This window comes from Mobula birostris, chromosome 16 (assembly GCF_030028105.1).
Source record: "Mobula birostris isolate sMobBir1 chromosome 16, sMobBir1.hap1, whole genome shotgun sequence".
Taxonomy (NCBI): domain Eukaryota; kingdom Metazoa; phylum Chordata; class Chondrichthyes; order Myliobatiformes; family Myliobatidae; genus Mobula; species Mobula birostris.
Genome location: NC_092385.1, coordinates 21,611,658 through 21,629,215, shown reverse-complemented (window position 1 = coordinate 21,629,215; position 17,558 = coordinate 21,611,658). Strand labels below are relative to the sequence as shown.

At 36.4% G+C, this 17,558-nt stretch overlaps 1 protein-coding gene across 1 annotated transcript in view; it reads right to left on the bottom strand.

The window, feature by feature from the left end:
* The window catches only part of LOC140211037 (voltage-dependent L-type calcium channel subunit alpha-1D-like), a 383,898-nt gene that overhangs the window by 158,532 nt on the left and 207,808 nt on the right, over nucleotides 1-17,558 (bottom strand). The window contains exons 11-14 of the mRNA XM_072280398.1: nucleotides 14,069-14,159; nucleotides 8,467-8,493; nucleotides 1,972-2,132; nucleotides 668-893 (exon numbers count right to left, since the gene is read on the bottom strand). Of these exons, the coding sequence (XP_072136499.1) occupies nucleotides 668-893; nucleotides 1,972-2,132; nucleotides 8,467-8,493; nucleotides 14,069-14,159 (505 nt within the window). The remainder of the gene's footprint in view (nucleotides 1-667; nucleotides 894-1,971; nucleotides 2,133-8,466; nucleotides 8,494-14,068; nucleotides 14,160-17,558) is intronic.

The following is a 17,558-nucleotide window of genomic DNA, read 5'->3' as shown; positions in this document are numbered from 1 at the left end:
AGCCTGGAAGGTGATGAGAAAAGGCCAGCTTGTGGTTTTAAATATATAAAATATTGCCTTTCTTTCAATAAACATAGCTCTCTATGGAAATTCTGTCAATGGAATTTTATTTTTCTATGAAATTATTTTGTAAAATAAAAAGTTACCTTGATATTTGAACACTTGTTTCAAAGTCAAGGTGTGTGAGAGGAGTTTTTTTTATTTCCATGCTTCTGATGTGACTTGCTTTGTGAATAGAACTTGATTGCTTTCATTTTCATTTACAATAAAGAGAGGCAGAATAATGAATTGAAATAAAGCAACACACACAAAATGCTGGTGGAACTCAGCAGGTCAGGCAGCATAAATGCAAAGGAATAAACAGTCTACATCTTGAGCTGAGACTTGATGAAAGGACTCAGCCCAAAACATTGATTGAATGCTGCCTGACCTGCTGAGTTCCTCCAGCATTTTGTGTGTATGTCTCTGGATTTCCAACATCTGTGGAGTCTATTGTGTTAATGAAATAAAACTGTTGTTTTATGTTTTACAAATGTTAATGTATAACATTACCCCTTATGTGGTATATTTGGCACAAATGTTATACACAAAAATTATAAATTACCTTCCAATCTGTGGTGTAAGAGTGGAGTGAAACACATATGGAGCTAAATTTTGCAAATGTTACCTTGTCACTTTGAAAATTCTGAGAAGCCGAACACATCTAAAGACCGATATTCCCAAAGGAGACATAACTTCCAGTTCAACCAAGATGGTTTCTATTATTCCACCACATACCACAAAGCAATCGAAGCGATTAAAGAGGGACACAAAGTAAGCCTGCAGACCCAGACTGTACATTTTCACTAACATCTCACATGTAAAAAGAGCCAGAAGAACTTTATTTGCAATATCTATAATAAAACAGAAACATGAAATAAAGATTAATAATTAGTGATAGATTAGTGATAATATCCTCAATCAAATTTAGTCAATGTTCTTCTAAACAATTGCTTGTTCTTATCTATTGTATATACAGTACTGTATACCGCAATATTACTCATTTTATGCAAGGAAATGCAAAAAAAAGACTGTGCTAAAGTATGGAGTACCTCAAAAAGATGATTCGCCACCCAATCTAATTGAATTTGATGCTAGTAGATAAACAAAATATATTGTGAAATCTAAGGTACCAGACACTGTGCATCCAGCTCATCATCTCTAAGTTAAGAAAGCAAAACTACGTCCTCAGTCCAGTGGAGATTAGAAGCGCACCTACCAGACTGCTAGCAAACTCCAGATTTCTGTGAGCACATGAGGATGCTTGGGTTAGGGCATTACTGATGAAGCAGCAATTCACTTGCAGCTTTCCTAGTCTACTTATTGTATTGTACTTAGTACTCCATTGTGATGACTACCCATCTGAATTGATGACACCTTTGCAGAACATCTCCATTCAGTCCACAACACAGGCCCTAACTTCCAGTATCCTGTCACTTTAGTTTTCTGCCCCATTCACAACTCACTGTCTTCAGCCTGTTACATTGTTCCAATGATGCCTAAATGAATTTGAGATGAAGTACCTCATCTGTTATTGAGGGGTGTTACAGCCATTAGGACACAATACTGAAGTTAACAATCACAGATAACCTTTTTCATCTCGCCATCAATGTACCTCTGTCCTTTTCTTTCAAGTTGTTTCATTTTTCTTATGTCTACAACTTCTGTTTCTTTTCAATTACCTTGACAACATTGCCTTGCAGCCTATCAGCGACAGCCCCTTTCTATCTGCCCCTCTCCTCTACATCTTTAAAACACATTTGCTTTCTCATTTCTCCAGTACTGATGAAAGGGTTTGTCTTCAAATACCCACTCTGTTTCTGTCGCCAATTGATCCACCCTGATCTGCTAGGTGTTTCCAGCATTTTCTATTGTTGCTTCACAAAAATATTTAATTGCTGTAATATTTATATGAAAAAAATATGCTCTTACCTTGAGTTAATGTTAGCCAAAGGGGCTGGTTGTAGTGTTCTGATGAAATGGTTAATGTATTGAGAAAAACAAGAATAATAACTAGCCAGTAGAAAGTAACAGACTTAACACCAGCTCGACATTTTCTTCTTAAGCAACGGTTCCAACGACGCCAGCGTCGGCTAAAAAATAAAACAATCTAGTCAAACCACAAAAATTTCAAACTTTGCATTCAAGAATATAAAACAAAATGCCACAATAGGCAACTTGTTTAAGAAAGGTAACAGACATCTTCACTGTTTGATCAATCTGTGTTGAATAGGTAATTTTGCAAAACCGATGTAGTGTTGTTAACTTGTGGGTGGAATTCATTTCTTTAATAGACCAAATCAATTATTGTTTTCATGATATGTCCTTTATTTATAATGTAATGGCTGTACTATAACTGAGTGAATTACTATGCCTTAACAATGGAATTAGGGATGGAGAATAAATACTGGCTTTGCCAGTGACCTTTCAACCTAATTATCATAAATCAGAGCTGCTTCTTAGTTCAATTACAGAAAGCTTTTTAATTATTCCAGTCAAAATGGTGTAAAGCTTTCATATCTTTTCTTTCATCAACTCCATGGTCTCTTTGTATTTCATGGCTATCTGGAGAAGACAAATTGTATTTACATGTATACTTTGAGAATAAAATGAACCTTTGATGCCCTGATCATGAAAATGAAAAAGTATTCTGAGGTTACTTAGAAGACAATAATACTGATGGGTCAGGTGGCATACATGGGTCAAACTGGATAAATATGGCAGATTTCCTTCACCATCTCATATTACTGAATCCAATGGACTTTTACAACTACCTTGTAGATCTTGTTAACAATAATATTATATTTTTTGTTCTTCCACTAGTACCGCATATTCTAAGCCAATGCACTTGAACTCTCCTTTGCATATGAAGTCTAAGATTAGAGCTACAGATTCATGCATAGAAATTACAGTATTTTGTTAGGCACTTAACCTCTAGAGATTATGTTATTATTAATTATCATGGCAGAGTATGCACTGTGGAGAACATTCTGACAAGCTGCATCAGTGTCTGGTATGGAGGGGCTACTGCACAGGACTGAAAGAAGCTGTAAAAGGTTGTAAATCTAGTCAGCTCCATCTTGGGCACTAGCCTACAAAGTACACAGGACATCTTCAAGGAGTGGTGTCTCAGAAAGACAGCGTCCATTATTAAGGACCTCCAGCACCCAGGGCATGCCCTTTTCTCACTGTCACTATCAGGTAGGAGGTACAGAAGCCTGAAGGCACACACTCAGCAATTCAGGAACAGCTTCTTCCCCTCTGCCATCCAATTCCTAAATGGACATTGAAGCTTTGGACATTACCTCACTTTTTTTTTAAATATACAGTATTTCTAGTTTTGCACTTTTTAAAATCTATTCAATTTACGTAATTGATTTACTTGTTTATTTATTATTTTTTATTTTATTTTTCTCTGCTAGATTATGTATTGCACTGAACCGCTGCTGTTAAATTAATAAATTTCGCATCACAAGCTGGTGATAATAAACCTGATTCTGATGTGGGTGCTCTTCCCAGTGTGCTCTGCTGCAGCTAAGAAGTGAATTTTTTTTAGGCTGTGATTCAATCAGTTTGATGTCTAATTTGTTCTGGTGTTAAATTTGAAATTACAGATATATAACGCTTTAATGAGAATCACAATTTTATTTCAGAGCAATATCACTGTAAAGTAAAGATTAATTACTAATTTCTCACAATGCAGTTTACAGTGAAATGCTGACGGAGGATTACAGAACAAATCTCTGCAGCCCAAATCTTCTCCCTTTGTTTATTTTTCAAAACAATGTCATTGTTGGTAAGGGCAGCACATATTGCTCATTGTTAATTGTCCTTAGGGAGGTTGTGGTGAGCTTTCTGAACACTGTAGTAACAGCAATTAAGGTTAAAACTGAATGATTTACAAAGTAATCTCAAAGAAGAGTTAAGACTTATCCATACCATATATAGGTGAACTCCCTAAAAGATAATACTAAACCAGAGGTGTTTTAATGATAACCCAGAAGTTTCACGGTTACTATTATTAAGGCTAACACTTTTTAAAGTTGCAGATTACTTAATCAAGCGAATTTAAATACTACGGCCCCAGTGGTAGAGTTTGAACTTGTGATTCTTACTCTCATTACTGATGGCTGCTATGCTAGTCCTGTAATATTTCAATTGCTGTGGAACAATGAGTGGAGCTACTGACCAGAGACAAATTAATAAACCTTTGGGCTTTACTCATGCCTCCTATAATGCTGTAGACTATTAGTCAATTAATCAAATATAGTTGCTGACTTTGGTTTAGAAGTGTCTAGACAACCGGGTGACCCATTGGGGCACCCTTTGAGAGAAAGGTAGTGCAGTCTGATGTGACCAGAATGAACATTAAATTTCCCTGAATGCTATTGCAATCGCTTTGCTTTGGAAATTAAAGAAGAAAAACTCAGTTTATTAAAGAAGAAAGACGCGTAGCAAGGCAAATATAGCTCCTCCTCATTTAATGAAGGACACTTTTGATGACAACATTTGTGGTTCATCTGCGTTTTCATTTCTTTTTCCCTGGCTTAAAGCCACAAACAGCTGACCATACTGGACTACTGGTTTCTCCAGATAAATCAACACACTCTCCATGGTTTGGCCTTGTGCCTTATGTATAGCCATAGCAAAGCATGACTGTGTCGGGAAATGACGCCACTGAAGAGGGACATCTTCCCCTTTTGATAAACTGAGAGTAATCCTTGGGATCATGACAATGTCATTTTTGAATGCATCAATGTTTATCTTTGCAACGATGAGATTGTCGTGCAGTTCTTCCACCATCATTTGCGTTCCATTGCAAAGCCTTGGTGGATCCACGTTCCTCACTGAAATGATGGGTGATCCCCTCTTCAATTCCAGTTTATGTGGTGGCAATCCAGAGAGTTCGACTGAACCAAGGAACTCTGTTGGAAAATGAGTGGCATTAGCTCCTTCACTTACGGCATTGAAGGAACAGTATTCTTTCATGATTCCACGGAAGCATCTAATGCATATAAAGTTTATTTTTCACATTATTTCAATGAGAAGAACCAAGATAGAATTCCTCAAGAACAGTTCTGCAGAATTGTCGAATGTCGGGTAGATGAAATCAATACATTCTTCCATAGTTTTTGCTGGCAGAATCATATCTTCAGGTAATTTGATTTCATCGTTTTCACTTTTCTCAATCTTGTCTTCTCTAACATCCAATAAGAACTGAGAATATCGTCCTTCTCCCTCACTCAATCACATGTTTCTCTTCAATTGAAACTTGATGAAGCTTCTCCATAAGTAGGATTTTTTTATGCATGAATTCTCCACATCAGCATCATTTCCGCATTCCACAACTGCTAGAAGCTGACGGAAATCACCACAGCAAATGGTTAAAATACCCCCAAAGGCCTCATTCTTGCCGCATATATCACGAAGAGTCCAGTCCACGGCTTCGACGCTCTCCCTCCTAATCATGAGGCACTCATCCCAGGCAATAAGCCTCGCATTTCGGAGTAAATTTGCAGTATTGGTGTTTTTATCGATGTTACAAAGGGCATCCTCATTTACTTTGAGGAGTATCTTGAATCTTGAATTCGCTGTCCTACCATCAGGCATCAATACCGGATAATGCTACAGCAATAGCAACACCTCCATCTCCCCTAACTTTAGCGAGGATCAAGTTGATGATAAATGTCTTGCCCATTCCTCCTGGTGCATCAATGAAAATCAGTGAAGAGAGATTCCTTTCCAAGCAGTCACACACATATTCAGATACTTCTCTTTGCTCATTATTCAATAGAGGCTCCTTCTGTGAAACAAATTCCTGCTGTTCGCCTCCGTTGTATTGCAGTTCACGCAATAATTCCAGACTGCCAGCACTTTGAGTAATTGTACCATTTCTTGGTGTCGGCAAGTTATATTCTTCAAGTGTTTTGCCCAAGTTCTGAAGTTTCTCTTGGAAATACAGAAGAGCCTCTCATCGATCATGATATTAGGATCATTGATAGTTCTCCTCTCCATTTGTAAGAAATCTTCAGACATTGCATTCTTGAACTGGTTCCATAATTGCTGTGGATTGTTGGTTTCAGTGTTTGTTAGCAAGAGGACAAACAAATCTCTCATTGCTCTGGGCATTTTTGTTCTCTCTGCTTCTTCCATAGCTTGCTGCCAATGATCATCAGCTTGCAACAATCCTCTCTCTCTGCAGACGTCTTTGAATGATGGAAGGATATCTCCATCATGTGTTTTCAATGCTTCGAAAGATACTGACCCCTTTATGTGATGAAGAAGTCGTCTCAAATAGTAGAGGTCACCACTTCATGGAGAAATGGTATACACTCGACCCAGAACATTTGCTTCAAAAATCCCGCAGTACTCCTCCACTCTTTTCCCCATTCTCCTTCTTTCCCATCTCTTATTAGTCCAAGTGTAGAAGCTGGGAATATCCGCATAGTGCAGGGTTCTTGCAAATGGATCGCGAGTGCAAAGATCCATGAATTCCGTTAAAGTGGTCCTTGCCATATCATTATTCAGTTGTGCAGCAGCATTATCTTGAAAGAATTCTTGATGCTGTTGGGGAAGATGCACTTGAAGGCGAACAACTGCTAGTTCCCTCTAGTGAATTGGAAATCCAAGTATCAATTCCACAGCTTCAGAGGGTCCGATATATCTGCTTATCAAATACTGTGCGATTTCATCTTCTCCATTCACTCCAGAAGTTGCCTGATCACTCCCCTTCATGGAATACTTGATCATGTATTTGATGGACTTGACAGATGAGCGTGTTTCTACATTTAGGTGCAGTTGGATCTGTCCCAATCCTGTACATGCTGATGGTGACTAGCAGAATGTGACCACTCGAAATAGAGCTGCCCTGCCCTTTTGCTGCAGTTGGTGGCGCTGCTGAGGCTGGTCGTGCGCATGCGTTGTGGTGTCGCGTCGCAGTTTCCACGAAAGCTGGAATTGGGTGTGGAAAGCCGGGCTTGTTGACAAGTGAGCAATTTTATACAAATATAACCCTGACCTTTGCATGCATTCTGTAAGTTAGCGCATTTTAAGTCCATTTAGTCAAAAAAGTGCCGCTTTAAGGCACCATTTGGGCTAATTTGAGGGCACAAACAGACAAACTGACAATCAGGTAAACAGAATGAGAATTTTAGTAATGTATAGAAGATAGAAGATTAGTTTGTCCTGGCCACTGATATTCTCCAGCAGTTATACTTAATTAAGCTAGACACAGAAAGTGATCTCACCGTCAAACTGCACGCCATAGTCAAGCAGCAAGATGTGATGAGGTTTTGTCCAGCAAGGTGACATCAGCTGATCTAAAGGCCCTGTCCGTGGGATTCATTGACATCTTTTGATAGAAACCAAAGCTTGCAGTGTAGCTTTAGATCCAGGATTTATTTGAATTACAGGAATTACATACAACGGTTATAATACATAAATAATGTGGCCTATTTTCCTAGTCACCGAGCTGGAAAGGTAAATAACTCCTCCTTCACTCTAAATCAATAGTTATCACTTAATGAATACTGCTGAATAAAATGATAAATAAGTAACTTATATTCTTACACTGCAATGGTGATGGCAACTCAAAAACGATTGATTGTGTTTAATGCACTGAGAGATATTGAAATGAAGACAGACAGAAAAAAAACTATTTCACATTTTTGCATGAATTCAAAGATTAACATGTTTATAAAAATTGACAATATTTGAAACATTAAGGTATTGAGGGTTATGGGGAATGAGCACAGAAGGGGAGTTGAAGCCGGTATACATTAACCATCAGGTGACTCCTGTTTTTCCGTGCTCTCTTACATTAATGGTAATATAAAGTGAAATGGAAAAGTAGACCAAGTAGTAAGATACAAGCTAAAATATGAGTAAGACTCATGGATACAGCTTCAAACCATTTTGGTCTGGCAATACAAGTATTTTACAAATAACATGATCAACATATAAAGTGAACTTCTGGAAAGAATGACCTTGCAGATTATTCAAGTCATTCAAGAAATAGTGTTTTGTATACATAGGGTAGGGTGCTGTTGCTGTAAATGAAAAAAATGGTGAACTTACTTTCCTCCTATCTGTATAATGATTGAACAGTATCAAAATGTGTACAGACCAAGTTCTGCACCAGATGTTCAGAGTCAAAATACCACCTGTTTAAAATGCAGCAATAAGCTCAAAAATCAGTATTTCCACATATGTTAGTACTAAGGGAAAACAATTTGTTTTTCCTTATGCATTCATTCCATAAATTAAGCTTTCATTATCATTATATATTCATATATAATCTTATTATGAAACAAAGAAATAATGCACAATAATGTCTTCATCAAGTATATCCTACATTAACTAATCACAATTCATCACTTTTTACAAATAGAAACTGAAGGTAAGAAGTAAGGGAAAAACGGTACTAACCTGAACTTTGATTTAGAAATTCGTATACTGTAAGGAAAATACATATATATTAATAACGAAGACATTGAACATAGTTAAAAACACCTTGATTTTGTAGAAGTCAAGCCATGCTCCTTAATTTAGTTGTGTACTGATTACCAGCATATTGTTTGTAGATACAGGATTGATATTATATTTAAAAAGTAATGCCACCATTTATGCAAAGTCACAACACTGGAGAAAGAACAAGCATGGAACAGATTGTACATGTTCCAGGTTACTGAAGTAAGCATTTATTTTGCTACAGTTATGATATCAATTTAACCATCAGCTGATTATATCAGGCTGATTCGCTAAAAAAAAATAGCCATTCTACTAGGTCCAAAATCTACAAAGATTATTTTAAAAATTGAACCATTTTTGAAGATTGAGCCAGCTGAAGCTGTAATTCTATTTTTCCAGAACGTCTTCTATATCTTTCATGAGGACAGACATTTCCTTATTCCTCTATATAACTTCTGACAATCTATAAGTGGCTCTCACTAACTTCGTTAATCGTTCCCTTTACACTTACCCAAATAATTTCTTAAGTTTTTTGTGTTTCTCACTATAATGTCCCCTTGCTTAGCAATACCTTTGTCTTTCTTCAGTCAATTCTGAAATTTACCCAATTTCCAGGCTATCTGCTTTTTTGCCAAAAGTATATTTCTTTTCAATTGACTTAATATTATATTTATCTTCTTAATAGTCACTGTGGTGTCATATTTCCCATTTGGTGTGCTTTTAAAATATAGATTAATCATAAGCTACAGTATGTATTGATTCTTTAAAGTAGCTTCTCAATCTACTACTGTTAACTCATGACATGCTCTTGTGGTTTGCCCAATTCAGACTTAAGGTATCAGTTTCAGATTAAACTAAAATAGTTAAATTTTTGTATCAAACTCTATCAAACTGTGATGACTATTCTCATTACACAATATAAATGGTCTCTTCCCTCATCAGTTTCTCACCATGTTGATCTAGAAATGCTGCCTTATACACTTGATGAATTTAGCCTCCTCACTCTCCTTGCTCATTTGGTTTGTCCTTTCTTTGTGTGAATTAAACTTCTTGCAGCCCTCATGTTACATGTAATTCTATTTCCTTATCTGAATTCTGCCATGCATTGCCACTACTGTTTAGAGCCAGTATTTAACTTTTCAACCTGCTCTGCACCTCGCTGTTTCAAAGAATGATGTGGGCTCCATGGCTTTCAAATCATGAATCATTAGCACCTACACTAAGGAAAGAGGAAGTTAGGGTAGGGGATCGGCCATGATCATTTTCCTTGCAAACAGAATAATCTTCAGTAACAATTTAAAATCTATTTCTTAATTTTTTGAGCCTATATCCTTCCTCTCTACTGCCTTTATCCTTTTTATTAATAGGACAACACTGCCTCTTTATTGTTTTGCTCATCTCTTCTGAAAGCTGCATATCTTGAAGTGTTTAATTCACAAGATTGATCAGTTTTCAACTATATCCTTAGAATCATACTGGATTTATTTCTATTTGTGCCATTTAACTTTGTTGTGAATTCTGTGTCCATTCAAATAAAAAGTTTCCAATTTTATTTTCTTCCCACTTTTCTCTATTCTGATTATAACTGAGGGTATATTTTATGTTTGTGTGCATTCTCCCTTCCTGATAAAGTCTGGTTACTAGTACTCTGCATGATTTCTTTGCCTATTAACTTTCTAAATTTCCCCTCACCAGAACCTTTCTGCCATTGTTTTCATTTTTTCCCAGTCTGCAAGGAAAAGCGTCTGTCATGGTGTCACAATGTTGTATAAAAATACTCAGGCTTTAATGGCTTAATACAGTGTCCAGATAATAACATAGAACATAGAATAGTACAGCACAGTACAGGCCCTTTAGCCCACAATGTTGTGCCGACCCTCAAACCCTGCCTCCCATATATGCCCCCACCTTAAATTCCTCCATATACCTGTCTCGTAGTCTCTTAAACTTCACTAGTGTACCTGCCTCCACCACTGACTCAGGCAGTGCATTCCACGCACCAACCACTCTCTGAGTAAAAATCCTTCCTCTAATATCCCCCTTGAACTTCCCACCACTTACTTAAAGCCATGGCCTCTTGTATTGAGCAGTGGTGCCCTGGGGAAGAGGCGCTGGCTATCCACTCTATCTATTCCTCTTATTATCTTGTACACCTCTATCATGTCTCCTCTCATCCTCCTTCTTTCCAAAGAGTAAAGCCCTAGCTCCCTTATAACTGAAGGTATATTTTATGTTTGTGTGCATTGTGTCCCTTATATTTATTGAGTATGTACAAAGTTGTACCACCTGTGTAATGATTCACATTTGTTTCAAAATAAAGCTACTTGTATCATACAAATGACTTTGAGATGTAATCCCACTTGTCTAACTGTATAAAGGATGGAGCTGTCCAGCTGATTACTGGACTTCACCTCTAAATTTGCAACCAGTGCAAAGGAACCCAGCAAGCTGAAATTTGATCTCAAGCTGTCACTTTGGAGATCCCTGATTCAAGAATGGACGTGAGATGTCTTTTGCAATTTCCTCTATACAATTGCTGATTGCTTTTCAATCAAAGTGATGTTTAAAATAAGCCATTAATATATTATTATTTTCCTTCACCAGTATACATCAGATCTGAACCACAATTAGAAATGTTTATGGTGGCGTAATGCAGTACTGTACTAATTCTTCATTCTCTCAGAAAATGATCAAATGAAGCTCTTCCTCATGAAGTAAGTTTCTCTTTCCTTGGTACAGGATCCTTTCATTCAGCATCCAAGTAGGTAAATATGGTTTATTCTTCATATTTCATGTTAAGTATAGAGAGAGGGGACAGTGTTATTGGATGCACTTTTCTAATTTATGTTTAGTTATTTGTACTAAGATAAGCATAAGGCTTCAGTATAGATTAAATGAAGACAGTTACATGGTGTTAATAATTACAGTCATTAGGATATTAGAACTGTTAGACTGAAGCTGTGAAATATGGCTCATTTGAAATGCTTTTAGATGAGCTACTTTCTATGAGCTCTCAATGCTTGGATGCTGCAATGCTACACCCACTCTTCATTATTTATCATTCTCATCCTCCCCCTTCTTGTTGCTCATTTGATAATCAGGACTGGCCTCCTTAATGCAAATCTATGCAGAAGATGATGATACGTAAACGGTGAGGGATAGACTGCAAACATCTTCTTGAATGCTCCAGGCTGGCAAAGATGCAGCTTGAGCAATCCAACTACTTGAAGGCTTATGGGGCGTTGGGGGGGGGGGGGAGTGGTGCAGTTTGCACTCATAAAACTGGCATAGTTCAAATTAATTTCCGTGCCTTTCTTTTCTCGAAAGGAAATATTTTGAACAGACAAATTAAACTTCAATAGTTGAGTAATAAGTTATTTGTGTACTTTCAACATTGCTGAATGTTAATGTGGTTGCATTTTTTAGCACAATCAGTTAAATGATTTATGTAAGTGACAGTTTTGGAGCTGGAGATATCCATAGATCATCAAATTAATCCTCATTTAGAAACCAATGCAAATAGAATTATTTTCTGATTTCCTGCTTTGACCTTTCAAACTTGCTCCAAAAAGTTAAAAAGTTGCAACATAAATTTTTCTCTAGATACTGCATCAATAATGCAGACTTATTTGAAAGAATGCTATATGAAAATGGCAAAATTCGGTATTCTTGAAAACACTGCAAAAACGGCAAATGAGTATCATGTTACTTATTTTTTTCAGCAGTTTTAAATATTGCACTGTAATTGGTGTGCATTAAAGTACATGTGTATTAGTCTCCTGACAAACTAAGCTGGGAACATACAGTACATGGTAAACCTAATAGAAACATAGTCACAAACAGAAATGCTCAATTATTAAACAAGTTAAACAACTCCTAAGTTTTGTCTTCCATTCCTGACACTTGTTGTGGCAAGAGATTTCTCCTCTTAGTTATTAGAAGTATTAATGGAAGTACATTACTGCTAGAAGCTCATACTTAAATAAGATAATACCAATATTTTTGTATGGATCTAAAGACAAATATTGTATTGTTGGAGGATGTTATCTTAATAACCTCCAACAGTACAGGTTAAAATCTCACTGTATTCAAATCATGTGGAGCTTGGCACTATCTTGCCATTTCTTAATTTTTACAACCTTTGCTGACCAGCCATGTAGTCTATTTTCAGATAGCTTGGCTACATTCACTGCTAAGTTTACACATAAAGAACATGTAGTTTTTCAATTACTATTACAAGGAAAAAGTAGCAGGAAACCTGGGTAGAAAGACAAAGTCGAAGTTGCTGTGTCTGCACTCAAGTTTGAGATGAGATTGGAAAGAAGTTCGAGGAGAAAATAAAGAGGCAAACATTGAGGGGAAAAAAAGAAAGAAAAGAAGGAGATGCTAAGGTCCCATCTTTTTTCTCCCTCCTTTCCCACCATACTCTACTTTCCTACTTGTCCTCTTCCTCCCAATTGATTTACTTATCAACTTTCCAGCTCATCTCCCTCTCAACCCTCTTGCTATTTCTCCCCTCCTCCCTGCCTCACTTCTTCGTCCCCACACAGTACTCTAGCTATATACCTTAAACTTCCTGCTCTCCTACCTATATTCCTTTCACTTTACCTTTTTCCTGTCTCTCATTCTCTGACTTCCACATCTCTTTAAATTTCCCCCTTCACCTCATCCTTCCCCTTTTTGTCTCCTTCCACTCCCTTCCAAACTTTCCCTCCTCTTTCATTTTTCACTCTCACTCATTTTCTCTTTCTCGCATCACCACTATTAGACCTCACAAATTATCTCTCCTCACCCCTCTTTCTCTCACTTTCCAAAACAGGGAATTCTGTTGGTCATGAGATCAAATAACAGCAATAGCCCAAGCCAAACTTTCAATCCTGAACTTCAACAAGGCCGGTAACCTGAATGCTATCTCCTACATCTACAGTATATAGAAAAAGAAAGCTGGTGATCTCCAAGTACAACAGCATGTGCAATTGTTCTCCCAGTCCAACAAATAGATAGATGACTGAAAATGGAGAAGGAATATGATTGCTGGAATCTGCAAGTGGAGACAGCAAGTGATTGATTAGGTCAAATACTTAGTAAAAGTCAGGGGTTCTAAGCTCCAGGCTTGTGAGTGGTGATGAGGTTGAGTTGCACAGGGATGAAGGGGAAGCTGTTTTGTACTGAATTATGATCAAATTAATCATACACAATTACAGTAATTAATTAACAGGCTACTAAATGTTCAGCATTCTCATAATTTATTAAACATAATACCAATTTGTACATGTCTGAATGAATGTGTGTATATAGATTTTATTTATTTTCTGTTTAGGTGTCTCTGTGTGGATGTTTATTTATGTCAATGCCTTTGTATATTTTAACTGGTCTTTTCTATTGGCCTCCAGAATTAGCTTTCTATCCCTTGATGTCTGTGCATTCGTTTTTGTCTGCTGTTTGCTCTGCATGGTTATCTTCATGACATATATACAGTATATGTACCTAACAATGCATGCACTCACCCCTATCTACTTAGCACCTAAATTTGTGTCTCTCTTGGTGTGTCTTTACTCACCATAATGACCCACAGCATGTTGCATTCTCACTCCCTCCACCCGCAGCATTTTCTGTGTTATCAGATCCAGTTTCGCCAATAGGCAGGTTTGCTGTCAGAAGAAGAGGGGAAAATTAGTAAATCAGCAATAATTCATTTTCTATTTAGTACATATTTTCCTGTCATTGTAACAACACTAAAGTCTGTTTTAAAGCCAGAAATGAAAACAAATGGTGATACTGATTGCAAACCTAATATGGCAATGTTCTTAAATAATAAAATTCTTCAAAATTACATAATGAAGTAATCTTAAAAAGATAAAAAGTAACATTGCCACTGAAGCAGTAATTGTGTTGACATAAATGGTGTCTATCATACACCAGACTTCTTAAATCCTTTGACAATTTTGTTTTTATTCAGAAAAATATTTTGCAGTTGAAAAATGCAAATGACTTCAAGCAATGTTATGATTTACCTTTAAAACTAAACTGATTCATAAAATATGAAGTGATCTACAAAGTGTAATCTTCTTTTTACATATTTCACAATATTCACTTAAACTCAGTGGAAGCCATATTTAAATAAAGTGAATGTCAGAGTTATAAATACAGGGCATCACTCCCTTTCTTAAAGTAATCCATTCAAACACAGCTCCTAACAGGAATTATTAGTTGCTGAATTTAACCTTCAGGAGCAAAGTTTTTTTCTAATGCAATTATCACAATCTTGAGAAATTTCTGAAATACACTTTTTAAGTGGAAGAAACAAAATCTAAATCAATCTAAATTTCTTAGAAGGGTACAAAATCTGGAAAGGTGGCCTATTATCTGTAAGCATCCAATAACTGGGCCCTAACAAGAAGCAAAGAACCACTAAACCAAGTAGACAAGCCAGATTTGTTCTTTAAGGATATTCACTAGTTGATATCTCCAAGCCAAAAAAACTCCATGGATCACTTTAATAAGATATACTAGAATATTTCCATCAGCCACCTCTTCTCTCTGGCTTTAAACAAATTAAAACAGTTTATTCAATTGTGAACTAAATATTGTAATTGGGGAATTGAACTGGAAATCTGTAAAAACAGGAATGATGTCATAAAATGGAACAACTGCTTAACAAATCATAGAGGTTCTAAATGAATTAAAATAGTCACTGCAACAAGTCCCATAAATCTGGAATCTTTCACAAATTATAGACCTCTGCACAGAAGAATGGGGCTCAAAAAACTAAGGACAATGAAACTAGCATTGAAGCAACAGTTAGATATTTATTGATAGCAAATTGGGTGCTTCCCAACACTGAAGGAGGATTTAATATTCCAGAATGGTCTGGACAAAGCACAGTTTAAAGTCAGAAAGTGTAGTCAAATATATTCTTTTACTTAAATATTAACCTGAATTTCATTCCCATAAGACAATTAAGAAGATTTTTCTATTTGCAATCATCTTCCACAACACTAAAGAACAAAATATAGAAGAAAAATATATATGTCTCGGTATATTTCAAAGTAAGAAATTATGACATATACCAATGTAGTCTTGTTTCAATGTAATCTTTGTCATCTAGTTTCAAGTAAATGACTGAAAGCTGTACTTAGATTGTAAAAATCTATAGAAACTTAATGAAACCTACATAATTAAATTAGATACTGTACAATTAATTTATTTTACTATAACTCTGAATATCTATTGAATTTAATCAAATAATTAAAATATGACTGGAAATTTTTCATCTCTCATGAGGAAAATCATATGTAAAATTGATACATATACAAGGCTGCTATTTTCCTTCCATACAATTTGGTTCTCTATGCAAATGTAGAATTCAATGTAAGTATTATACACATTTCATATTGAGTTCCCATTTTGTGTTTTTCACAGAGAGTAAATAATCGACAAGAATAAAGTTCTTCCTATATACCTAGATTGGATAAGGGGCTTCTTGGGCTAAGCAACGTGGACTTGATTATTTATTTCTGTAACAAAAAAAACTAAGGTTTGATATGCTTTGGTCTGGTCTCAGTAAATGTCATAGATTTTAGTTTGCATTGTTTTGATTTAGAGGGAATAAAATTGATATTTGCCTCTTGACTATTTTGTATTTTTGTATCAGTGTTTTGTTGTGCTAAAGAACTGCAGTGTTAAGAGTTTTATATGTTAATGCCAAATAGGGTACCTAAAAGAATTGGAAAATAGGTCAAAAAGACATATGAAACAATGCTAGATTGGTTTACAAGCAGATTGAAACACTGAACAGGAACTATACTGCTCCCGACAGAAGAACTGATCGCAGTTATCTGCATACAGATGATCAGCAATCACAGAGGGCATCAGCCTGTAAACACATAATCCCCACAGCAGACAAAGATAAGTAACATACCACCTTGAAGGAGTGGGACTGCAGAGCAGGAGAGAGTTCCCAGATTTTGGGGAAGGATACTTCCCTACACATGAAATACATGTGAGGCATGTGAAACTTGTGTGCCAGAGAAAGCAAGAGACACACTAAAACCACTATTAGAAGAGCCCGGTAGAAGATAGTTCATTATCTTTTCTGAGGGTAAGAAACCCCTACATCTGAGAACAATGTTGAAAGAAATTCCATGATCTCATAAGATATGCCAAGATGTATTCCATACCACCTGAAAGTACTGCGTATATATATATATATATACACACACACACACACCCCACACAAAAATCTTCAATATCATAAGTATTTATTTCACCTCTTATATACCCTACTCTCTTCTAGACAATCTTGTCATCATCTACCCATCAATTACATTTCATACTTTTCTGCCCCCAAAAACAGGTCAAGCCATCTAAGTAGGACATTCAACAAGTCACCAAATCTGTTCTCTCTCTTCCATTCAGGTTCAGTCAGATTGTAATCACACAGAGGATCTACAACAGTGCAAGGATGTTGAAGCCACTACAAGGAGGAAAGGCACTCAGGTGTGAAAGTTTTTAAGACATATATCATGATTTTTCTGTTTTCTATTATTTGATACACCTTTCTTATAAATAAATATCAAGAATAACACTTTCTTTTATTTAAAGGAAAAGCATGTCCCTTTTTGTGTAGGCAAGTCACACAGGTGCTTATATTGCTGTAAACTCTCCAAAGCCTCAGCTGGAAATGGTAATGTCAGATCAGCATGACTACATAAAACCTGCAATGCCATTGGACACTGAATGATGCATTAGGATAATACAGCCTGTGTGCTGTTCTGTTCACCTATCTACAGGAAATTTATCAATAAGATTGAAGGAGTACAGTATAGAGAAAATTTACAAGGTATTGAAAGAGTATACAGAACATTTACAAGGATGTTGCAAGGACTTGAGGACCTGAGTTAAAGGGAAAGTTTGAATAGGTTAGGACTTTATTCACTAGAGACAGGAGAACGAAGAGAGATTTGATATCTTGGGGGGGCCTGAATAGAGTAAATGCATGCAGGCTTTTTCCACTGAAGTTGAGTGAGATGAAAACCCAAGGTTATGGG